The 12,234-nt window shown below is 31.1% G+C and overlaps 1 protein-coding gene across 10 annotated transcripts in view; it reads left to right on the top strand.

Annotated features, from left to right (window-relative positions):
• LOC143247452 (ankyrin repeat and IBR domain-containing protein 1-like) overlaps window positions 1-12,234 on the top strand; it is a 200,604-nt gene that overhangs the window by 111,269 nt on the left and 77,101 nt on the right. For all 10 annotated transcript variants that reach the window (XM_076495583.1, XM_076495584.1, XM_076495590.1 and 7 more), the window contains 2 exons: window positions 4,893-5,068; window positions 8,876-8,964. In XM_076495583.1, coding sequence (XP_076351698.1) covers window positions 4,893-5,068; window positions 8,876-8,964 — 265 coding nt within the window. The remainder of the gene's footprint in view (window positions 1-4,892; window positions 5,069-8,875; window positions 8,965-12,234) is intronic.

Raw genomic sequence — 12,234 nt, 5'->3', positions numbered from 1 at the left:
GAAATGAAGACCTGCAGTTTGCTGCTTTGGCTTACCATGTCATGGCTGGCATTTTCTTTAGACAATATGACAGTGCAGTATTTACATCACATTTCAATACAAGTACAGCTAAAATAATCATTTTGACATGTTTACTATGGTGTGTGAATTTCTGTGTGTGTCCTCCAGCATTTGCATTCTACCTTAGAGAACTTAAAACAATAGCTATATCAAATTGTCTACCATGTTTTTGTGAATCACAGCAGCAGCATAACACACCGTTTTGCACTGAAACTTCCCAAGCATGCAAATATTAATCATCCAAACTGAATTTTCCAACCTAATATCTTCATCTTGCTGAAGGAAAAGTAGCACCTTGTGACAGTTACACAGGACAGTAGTAAGCCTGCAATGTTGCAATGCATATAATCATAGCTTTTTAAGTTTGGAAGGCCACTGTGTATGGTTTACTTGTGTAGTGAATTACTACCATGCAGTTAACAACAGTTGACAAACTTAACAACTGAAAATACATCTTTTTAATGTAACTCGTATACACAGTTATACAATCCATACTGTCCTGTATCTGCAACAATAACTGTTCTAGTCCCACTATTATTGGAATTTGTATCCAGTGTGAATAAGCAATCTTGTTGATCATATTCCATTGACTTAATTTAAATTGTTCTTTAGTGATTGGAATTACTGTTCATATTCCCCATTCTCTTCAAAGTGCATTTCAACCTTTGTCAGTGCAGACACAAGCTATCTTGGAGCAGTTGGACATAAATCATTGGTAATAAGATGAAAAAAAAAAAAATTTCTGGGGATCTGTTTACAATCCAGCACCATATGTCATGTGAACTAGAAATTCTGCTTAAATATACCTCAGCACAGAACTTTTCTGGTTTCAGTTTTAAGCTTACTCTCTTAATCTGCTGAAGTAGCAAGCTCAAATGTTCAACTAATTTTAGGTATTTTTACATTTTTTTTTTATCAACAGCACTTTTCAGTGACCACTGTTACACATACAAACATGACATGAAATTCATACAAACCATTTCTATTACTTAAAACAATCTTTAAGTCTTTCAGTATCCAGCTTTATATACTAGACTACCTCTAAATTTTAATGTACACACATTGTAGAATTTATGGATTCAGTCTCAGTATTAGATGGTTTTGCTATAGAATTGCAGCTTTTCTGTCACACAGACAAAATTGCCTTATAACGTTCAAAACAGATTCATTCCTTTTTTTTCTCTCTTTCTATTTCTCTCTCTCTCTCATGGGTTCATTCTTCAAACTTTGAACTTATTATTATTCAGGTACTCATATGTGGTAAGTACTAGACCATCCAAGTTGAACATTAGACATTGTACAATCTGTTCTGCTTCCAACTATTCCAGATAACAGCCAGCTTGAAATGTTTCATTTACTAGTATAGATTATTATGAGGCCATTCCTTTGAAAATTTAAAAGACTTAGCTCTTTGACCTCATCAACATTCAGCAGAGGAAAAAAAATTAACTTCATAAACAGGTGCTAGCCATTGGTTTATCCAGTCACTCTTGAGTTTTTGTCATTAGGATTGCCAAGAGATCCTTACATCCAAATAAACACAAGTCTGCCATTCAACACCAGAAAAGCAATGAATTATGAATTCAGATTCATCCACAGCCAGCTTTGCACGGTTGTAATTCTCTGACAACATTGATGGATTCTGTGATCTACTTGTTCTCACATACGTGTATTTGGTTACATCTTAAGTCCACATCTTCTTCAGATGCTTGATTCTTTGCTTTCTGATGTGAAAAATTCTGTTGGTAAATCTTCCTTTCTGTACCCCAATAACATGTGTCTCTGATAAACAACAACACCTCTAACTTCTGAAAAAAAGACCCCACTGAGAGATTTCAAGGTGACCGAGTCTTCTTTCACCACTATAGTTGAATTTGTGCTCTTGTGATGTGTGAGTGTCAAATGGAAGATCTTTTAATAGCAAAGCTTAAGGGGTTCTCCATTCATCCAGCAATAGACTCCTGTGAGCACTTTCAACTTCTCTAGGCCTAATTCTAGTTGTTAAACTCCTTCTCATCAATGTAAGTCTTGTAATTTGAGAACAGATTTCATTGTTGACAAAGTTGAATCATTGGTCATGACACAAGTATTTATTGCTGTGTGTGCTTCATCTTGTTATATATTATAAGAATAATAGTGATAATTAACTAAAAAGTAAAATACTACATGATTATTATATACATCAGTATCAATTTTGTTGTTTTCCAACAAACAGTCACTACTGTCAAAAACAACATTCTCAATGTAGTTGCTCCAACAAAATGTAGGTGGTTTCTTAATAAACTGGCTGTTGGAATTGGAATGTCTTAACAGCACCTAAACAATGGCAGTTTTGTCTCATAAGCCTTGTTCTAGATTTACTCACAGCTTTGGTTTACAATCCCAGAAGTTCTGGTTGCTTAGATTAGAGATAAATTCACTTGCATTTCAGGTGAGATTGCATTTTCTTTCTTTCTAACATATTTTCCAAGTATCCAGAAAGCAGTATAACCTTTCATAAAATAAAAGCTACTTACTGGCCCCTCAAACTACCAGATAAGATTAATTTTAATTACCTCATGTTTACAAGGCCATCCACTAAATGTATGGAAATAGCATTGGAGTTTCAATTACATTCTCATTGTAAGTTGTGAAAAGGTTAAAACTTGGTAGCTAAAGCTACCATATGTATGTGAGAAGGTTGCAACGTAGTTGTCCTAACAAGTATTATGAAGCATGCCAAACTTGTGAAATTATCTCTGTGTAATAACAACTCTCTCAACACAGGCTCAGTGAATTTGACTGACCTTTTTGTACTTGTTTAAAGTCTCTATAGATTTAATACTTCTAACTTTCAATATAGTTTGTACATCTTCACAAAACTGGAAGTCTTTTGTTAACATTTATTAGCCTTTTACAAAAAAAAAATCATATTTTTAGTGAAGTTTTTAATAAACTAAATTAAAAATTTGTCAATGAATATATATGTGACGTATTCATGTTGAATAGTTCATGTACGAAGTAATTTTCATGTAAAGTTGGAAAATACTTTTCCTTATTTCAAAAAATCTAAAATTTTCTTTGTGTATTCACAAAACTTCTTAAATATATATCAAACATTGTCTTGCATTAAAACTTTATATTTCTTTTGTTATTTTTAGTACCCAAACTCAAAATAAGATCATTAACTTTGACCAACCTCTTAACTGCCAAAAAAAACAGAAATAAATCTAAAATACTCCTTTGCTTTCTAGAATGACTTAAAATTGTAATATGAAATTACATGAGTTTATCCTAAGTGGATAAAAGTATACATCTGTTGATAATTAACTTTGTTTTAAAGCCTTTGAACTTTGTCTAACTACCATTTGCACCATAATATGTTGTAAATCACTCAGGGGCACATGCAGCTCAAATCATGCTATCAAATTACATTACACATTTGCTGCTCATGTGCTTACTTCATGCCTTGTGAACCATTTTTATTATATTATTACTTCTTTTAAATAATCTAATATAAACTAACCAAGAAAGATCCCTGTTTTTTACATTTTAGTTACTTTTATAATAATAAAAAAAAAGTAAACAGAAAAACAAAATTTAAATTATTCACTCAGTCTTTTTCCTTTCTGTCAGTTGTTGAGAACACTTAAGCTCACATGTTGCTAAATGTAGTAGTGCATTAAATAATTTTCATTTAATTAAATAACATACTAGAGTGGAGAACTTTCTCTAACTCTCATAAATTTTCTAGGTTTCTAACTGTGTAACAAAATCCATTACAAATTCATCTAAACTAGCCATTATGATTCCCATGAGAACCAAAGTTATATGATAGGTGAAATTGTTGTTTATCTATTCAGAACACAATGTAATACAATACAGTATTTGATAGATGAAAATCTTGATGGTCTACTGGTTGTAGGTACTATATGATTAATGGTAAAAGAGGACTATTAACAAAGACTGAAAGAGAGGATGTAACAGATAAGTAGGGCAAGAGGTGTGTGATTTTTCTATTTATAGTTCTATAATGAAGCAGAATTTAAGGCAATAAATAGTAGTCTGTCTGAGTAATAACAATTCCATAAGGAGCAACTTACATTTAATTTCATACATTTTGAAGGGGTTTTGGATATAATAGAGAAGAGAAGATACCAATATTAATTTTTATAACATAAACAAAAAAGTAGTTTATTACAATTTGGAATGTAAGACTAAAACTTTGTGTCATTAGCAGTAAAGGATACCAAGGTCGAAAACGTTAATCACTGCTAACTCTTTACATTATGCCAGTAGTTGTGTTTTCATGTTTAGTAATGTTGAACACCTTAGAAATAAAGTGAGCTAATAGACTTTCAATTTAAATAACATGTAGTTTCAATCTGCTAAACTCAGATTCTGTAACTGTGATCTGTTGCTGTCAGCTTCAACTTGTAACTTAGATCTGCATATAACCAAAGGTCGGTTGTAAAGAAATTTACTACTTATAACCAGTTTCTATTTATAAACAGGGTTTAAGAATTTCAGCTTTATTAGATTTTTATTTTAAAAAATGCAGTTACTTCTTTCTTTTGCATTAATTGTTATTGGTTTTATATGTTGCTTCCCCAAAAGGAAGAGCAATTATGCACATACATTACTTACAGTGAAAGATAAATAATATATGTGTGTGTGTGTGTCTATATTTTAATACACAGACATACAATAAAACTGACTGATAAGTTGTATTAATTTTCTTTTTGTTCATGATTGTTTGTTTTTAAACAATTTAGTAAGCATCTTATTTGTTCAAGCATTTTTGTATTGATTTAACATTTACCATTATTCTGATCATTTTTGTCATTGTAAAGGCTTTTGTTGAAAGCAACCCAAATATCAAGTGGTGCCCTTTTCCTGGTTGTGGACAAGCTGTTAGACTACCAGAAAATGAAATAGCAACACCCGAGTTTATTGCAGTTCCCAATACTTCTCCACCTTCTCCTGTTTCACATGCAGTAGATTGTGGTAATGGTCATTATTTCTGTTGGTAAGAATTCTTTTTGTATTAATATTCTATCAAGTGATAGAATATAAAGAAAGTTAAATAAACATCTTTCAAAGACTAAGAATAAATACACAAAAGTCATCAACTGTTAGTAAAAATTGTATATTTTTTACTTTTATCCTTTTTTTAATTTTGGAGAAACTAGTATTCAAGTATTTGTTGATTATATATTTACTGTTTCAAGATTGTAAATGGTTTGTTGTACTTTACAAACATTGAGTTTATATACTAGTTGTCATTTACTTTTAGAATGTTGTGAAAATAAAACTGGCAATACCCACTTTGTGACTTAGATATTTGTGAATGTATGTAAGGTTAATTGCATCAACATTGTAAATGGCTTGTTCTATTCTATAGACATTAAGATAAATTTTGTTGGTGTAACAGTATAGAAATACTAGTGTTAAAAGATTTTAGTCAAAATTACATAAATAGTGAGTATTTTTCTACAGGATACACATAAAACCTGTAAAAGACATTTAAGTAAAAGTGTTACCTGGGATCAAACTTGAAATTTTATGCCTGTGATTGAGCTAAAGCTCTGTGGCTACTGTTATGAACTGTACCAATGTAGAGTCATTCTAGAAATATTCATTGTTTCACAGAATACGTGTTCAAAGCTTTGATTATTTGACATCCAGTGCTTCACTGAGTGAAATGCCATTTTTTTATTACTAAACATCAAATTTTTCTTCTGATTAATGTGTTATAAAAAAAGTGATCTGAGACTGTCAAAGTTATTTGTTCAATATGAATTATAAAAAAAACTGCTATGTGTATTTTATGTTACTTCTGTTGAATGGAAGGTTAGTATGTGATAAAGAGAATTATGTAAAGCAGTGTTGATTTAAGCTATGTGTAATATTTGCTTTGATATTTCCATAATGGACCCTTGAATTAACCTTAACACATGTTTCTAAGATTCTGCTTGAATTCAATTGCCAACACTAGTAGTAGTGTCAGTGGCTTTAAATGAAGTTATTACTTCAAAAGCTAATGTTTGCATGCATGATGTTTTGTGTAGAAATATATTTATTCTAACAGAATTAAAATTGCAAAACAGTATTTTTAGTCTGTATTGTGTAGTTATAAAATCTAACATGCTGATATTTAAAAGTTTTTATACAGTGCAGTTGGAAAATGTTTCCTGGATGTTTTCAAATGAGATACATTGCAATTTACATCTGACAGACTTGTAAAACCTCAGGGAAACAAATGACAACATTCATAACTTGTACACATCTGTTTCTTTTGTCTCAGTGTCAGATAAATTTTCTCCATGCACTAACTCTCCTCCATTAGATTCAGCTGTACCTCTTCTACCAGCTCTGGCAGTTAGTGCCTTCAGCCTGGATTGGTCACACAAGTATCTTTATAAATACCCATCTATCCATTTATTTTGTCAGATGATTTCTCTTGTACATTTCACTCCTTGTCTAGTTCATCTGATTTCTCCCTCTTTGCCAACTCACCCAACAACTACTACTCTCATCCAATTTTCCCTCTTTTTTTCATTTACCTCAATCACATTCTGCTTCTTCATACCTGGCATTCATCTGGACCTTGGCAAAATGATCCAGTTTCACATGTCAAGTTACTTCCTGGTTAGCTAATTCCATCCATCCATCTTTCATAGATGTGTACATATGCAAATGTGATGTATTCCACAGTTGGTCTGCAACCAGAGAATTTCCTGCTGATAATCCTAAAATGGCTCATGTGACAGACATTTCTCATCTAGCTTTTCATACTTTGGGTCTTTGGTCTTCTCACATTTTGGATATTGGACAGCTTTTTTCCAATACCATTTGTTTTCAATACTTTTTCAGTTTTTACTTACGGTGTTCTTACCTTGCTCAAGTGTTACTTCCAGATATGTCTCTGGATTTTGGATTGGGTCATTTGTATGATGTAATATTTCTTTGATTTACTTTTATTTGAACCACTTACTCGTGTTCCATGTTTCATCTTTCCCATAAAACATAATTCCTTCTCTTAGCCTGTGGACGACGAAGGTTGGATTTGTTTGCCATTGACGTTTAGGTATGCCTTATCACCCTACTGGCCTACTCCTTTATCCAGATCATCATTTTCTCCCTAAGGCCTCAGCATCTTGGGACTGGTTTTCCCTTTAATTTCCCTTCCCTACATTTTCCTTCTTTTTGCTTAACCTGGATACTTTTCAGTATCCGATCAGGGATCTTAATTCTTACATAGCTCATGTTGCTCACTTCCAGGGTACACATTCACAACTCTTAATTCTCTAACAATCCTCTTGTCAGGATATTTTACTTTCTACCCTTACCACTTGAGTCCACCTTGTGGTTTAATTGGCTTACTATTTTCTACCTTTATCCTTCTGATCTTTGTTCCCACTGTCTTTCCATCAGATCTAGTACCTCACTCTCTCCCTTGCTTTTAATTTTCATGTCCAGTGGAAGAAATTCTGCAATCCAGCATATGGACCATTCCTGTTATGTTCATCTCCCCCTGTCTCTATCATATTGTGGTTTCTTTTTCATCGAGGCTTTCACCTATCATCTGTGGTCATGCTTCTGACTTTGGTGTAGCTCTTATTAGTATGTTTTTATTCACACTTTCTTTTTTTCAGGGGCCTTTATCTTATTTTTAGCATATGGATCCCATTTCCAGGGATTCTTTAACTCTAAATCTGCACTGTACAGTCAAGTTGATCAAGCTTTATCTTCCCTGGTTTCACAGTGATTACTGTTAAGATGGTGTATTTCACAAGATTGCTTTTAGGTGAAGAACTGGTTGTGAGAGGAATTCTACTGCTTCATAAAAAAAATTTAGATTATTTGGTGAGTTTGAAGAATAAATAGAAAACAGCTCATACTTGTTATAAGTGGTAATACATACAAATTATCAGAATTTGAATTATAAATATTTTTAGATGAATAAATAATAATAATGTTATTGAAGAAAAGGTTCTTGATATTGTGATTGATCAGTTTCTTGAGTTATTCAAGCAGTCTCCTGTGAATAATAGTAGGGTAAATATGATTTTAGGTTAAAAGTATAAAGTGGTTATAACTCCATTGTATAGTCACTTATTAGACATCATTTGGAGTATTGTGTTCAGTCTTGGGTTCCTTACCTAAGGAATGACAGTAAATTGTTGGAAAGGATTTGGAGCAGGGTTTTAGGAGGATACCTGAGATGTTTCCATCTCAGGAAATCAGGAAATTTTAATCTTTGAAATTGTTTTTCCTTGAAAAAAGAAGAGCAGAAAGGGATGAGATTTACTTGTTTAAGATTTTTGAAGGAACTGATAGAGTTGATGTATCAGTTTCTTTCATACTTAATGGTGAGAGTGATAGGACTAGATGACAAAAATAGGAATTTTAGCAGGAAAAAAGTTGTTTTCAGCTGAGGTAATTTAATTTGTTTGACTGAGTGGTTGGCCTTTGGATTGATTTGCCTTCAGATATGGTGAATACAATAACTTTGAGTAAAAGGGTTGAATGATAAGAATTGCCTTGCATTGTGTTTTGTTGTGTTTTTTTTAACTTTTAGTTTAGTCTATGGAGTGGCCTAGATGAACCAACAGGATTCTTCTTCTCCATAAAGTTTTTGTTACTATGTATAGTGGTTATTGCTTACTTTTTATTTTGAGAAAACAAAAGAACTTTTATTTAGGTAATTTTACACTTTACATATGGATAAACTTTTATTGTAGAAACTTCACTATTTTTGTCAGTTCTTTATGTCTAAGTAAATGTTTTTTCACATGACACTTTGAGATGACTGATTGCTGTCAATTTTCAGGGAATGCCTTAGCGAAGCTCATGCACCTTGTGACTGTAACAGATGGAGAGAATGGCATGCTAAGATAGCAGAAATTAAACCGGAAGAATGTAACTATGTTTCCTAATAAAATGTTGTTATATGCATGTGTGTACGTACATATATATATATAAGTAGAAAAATGCAAAGGTGATTAAATATATAAATTAGAGTTTTGGAGATAAATCACCTGTTAGAAACTATAATAGGTAATTTGTTTTCTCAGCAACATTTCAAGCGGATGCTCTTTTTAAAGCCAGAAACAAGCATAGCAATTATACGAATGTTTCAAAATGAAACAATACATGAAAATAAGATGTGAGGCAATATAAAACTACAAGAATTAAACAGTATAGTAAAACAATATTATAAAGCTACTGGCTAAACATATACTGGATGCCACTTATTGTGATCACTTCTTCACACAATTGCATTGATAATAATAATAACCGCATGATAACATTAACTGATAAAATAAAAATTCAGTAATTACAGTAATGGTTTTGATACAGGGTAGCAAACAGATTGCCTAAAAGTTTGAAAGTTCAATTTGTATGTTTATTGGCATATTTAAAAACAATTAAAACAAGAATTAGAAAAATTTATTGAATGTTGACTGTCTGCAATTGTTTTAGAGCAATTCATTAATACAACTTTCATATTCATACTGTTTTTGAAACTTGTCTGAACTATGCCATATACAAAGTCATAAAATTCGAAACACTACTTGGATTACACCACTTATTGAAGGTTTATCAACTTTACAGTATTTCACATTTTTTCAAATGATTGCAACAAAATTGTCTTTTTCCCATTTTTGTACTTAGCTCTTTTGCTTTCTGCCACACCAGTGGTCTGTTTACATGAAAATCTTTCCCTGAACATCAGTAAATGAAAGTTTTAATGCTTGTTTGACCTGGTCATCTTTTCCACTGTACTTTTTCTTACAGGATGGAAAATTCAGTTCAATTTTTTCAAAATTTAAAAAAAAAAAAGAGGTTGGGAAATTTTTAGTTGCACTGCTGTATTGCATTGTCTCATTTTTGATAATTTATCATTGTATTCTAAAATAATTGAAATTTTTGGGAGCTCTGTCTTTCAGAAAGTAATGAAAACAACTGTACTGTAATTATGGAAAGGAAATGCAAGTGTTTAGGATCTTACTGACAACTTAGTCATGCCCTATTTTATGGTGAAGCTTTCCCACAAAAGAACATGAACAAATAGTTATGGAAAGGAAAAACAACAAGAGTGTAGGGGATCTCAATGAGTAACTTAACTATTTCTATTTTATGGTGAACCTTCCTCAAGTTGCTTGACCTTGAGATAGTTAAACTGATTAAGAAGAAACAAAGTGCTAATTACTGTAAACAATGTTCTTCCTATATAATTTTTCTATGTTTGGTCAGGACTTAGTAATTCTGATAACATTATACAAATGCTAACATTATCCATGATTGCAATAAGCAGCATCCAGTGTAGCATTAAAAATTATTAAAAACATAACACGGCAAAAAAAAAAAATATATATATATATAGTGATAAAAGAATCTTCATTTAAAATTTTTATGTATCAATTGAACTGTTCATTAATACCTCAAGGACTTCATCCTTTTGCCACAGGTATCCTTTACTATGCATGACATAGTGTTTTACATTTAAAATTTTATTAAATTACATTTTGTTTTTGTTACACCATTTAGAATAGCATAAACTCTTAGCTAATAATCCATATTTTATTAGTATACAGGTGTTTTAAGTTCTTAGTGCTACAAGGCAATATTAGAAAACATCCTGTATTTCCCTTAGTGCGACATATGTGACACATTTTCTCTTAGCTTGTCCTTTTTCCTATTTCATCCACCACCCATTGAAAAAGTATGAATTCAAACATAAATTACTCTCTATAAAATTGTTATTGATCAGAGAAATCTGATTTTATAGTCTTAAATTTTGTGTGCTATTGAATAGAAAATCAAACCCCTCCTCTCACATCCTTTCTTTCACAATTCATTAACAGTTCTCTTTTACATTTAATTATAATTTACCTATAAACAATAGAAAGTCGAGGTTTACTTTTACCAAATGATTCACCATATAACATTAAGTTCTGAATTGTTAAATGTCAATTTCACGCAGAGTACTAACATCATTCCTCTGAGAAAGTAAGTGACCAGCTTGGATCAATTTTTAACGACTCTTGTCACTTAATTATAATGCCAGAAAAATTTTGAGAGACGAAGGAATTTGTTTACTTTTTGCATTTTATTAGTCTATATTGTTTTGTGCATTATTTAATCAAATAAAAATTAAGGGCATTACTGTCATTAGTATAAAAAATTAGGGTTACCTCTCTTTAAAAATCAAGAGCAAGAACAAAAAAGATTGGTCATGTATTTTATTTCTTGTTTTTCGTGTGTATTCTTTATGTATAATTATAAAAGTAATTAAAATGCAAAAATTTGGATCCTTTTATGTTAGTTAAGATTAGATTAGGTAAAAGAAATAATAATATTATAAGAAAAATATTACACAAGGCATACACACAAACAGCTTGTAGTAGCTTGTGAGTAATGTAATTTAATTGCATAACTTGTATGTTTGGTTATAATGGCACTGATAGTAGTTACACATGGTTCAAAGGGCAATAAAACAATAAAATGTCACTATAAGTAGATGTTTACTTAGGGTCAAGAAATGTAATTTCATGTTACAATTTGAAATCGTTCTAGAAAGAAAAAAAAAGGTAATTTAGATTTCAATTTTTTTTTATGGTTACAAGGTTGGTTAGTTGGGTCAATTCAATTTTGTGATAGGGTAGAGAAAATAACAGATAAACTATAAATTTTAACAAAAAAGTTTCACATACATTTAGAAGGTTTTAGGGATTACAAAAAGGAAATTTGAGATTCTTAAGATGAGGAAAAGTATTTCCTATTTTAATGTGAAAATTTCTTTACACACAGACTGTTCAAAACAAATATTCAATATATTCATGGACAGATTTTTATTTTATTAAAAATAATTCACTAAAAAATATGCTCTTTGTATGAAAGACTTGTAATATTTAACTAATATACAGCCATAGTTTGGGAAGACATACACATTATATTGAAAGTTAGGATTATTAAACCTAAAAAGACTAAAACACACACACATAAATGTCATGTGGTCAGTCAAATTGACTGAACAATTATTTAGAGAGTTAAACAACTCAAGATATATATAAAATAGTTTATTTGGTTTGATCAGTATGAAAATATGTGACTGTATTTTACTATGTGTACATCACTGCTTAATAGAAACCTAAAAATAATGGATGACTTGTGGTTATAAAATCC

This window comes from Tachypleus tridentatus, chromosome 3 (genome assembly GCF_004210375.1).
Source record: "Tachypleus tridentatus isolate NWPU-2018 chromosome 3, ASM421037v1, whole genome shotgun sequence".
NCBI lineage: Eukaryota > Metazoa > Arthropoda > Merostomata > Xiphosura > Limulidae > Tachypleus > Tachypleus tridentatus.
This window is presented reverse-complemented; position numbering and strand designations above follow the sequence as displayed.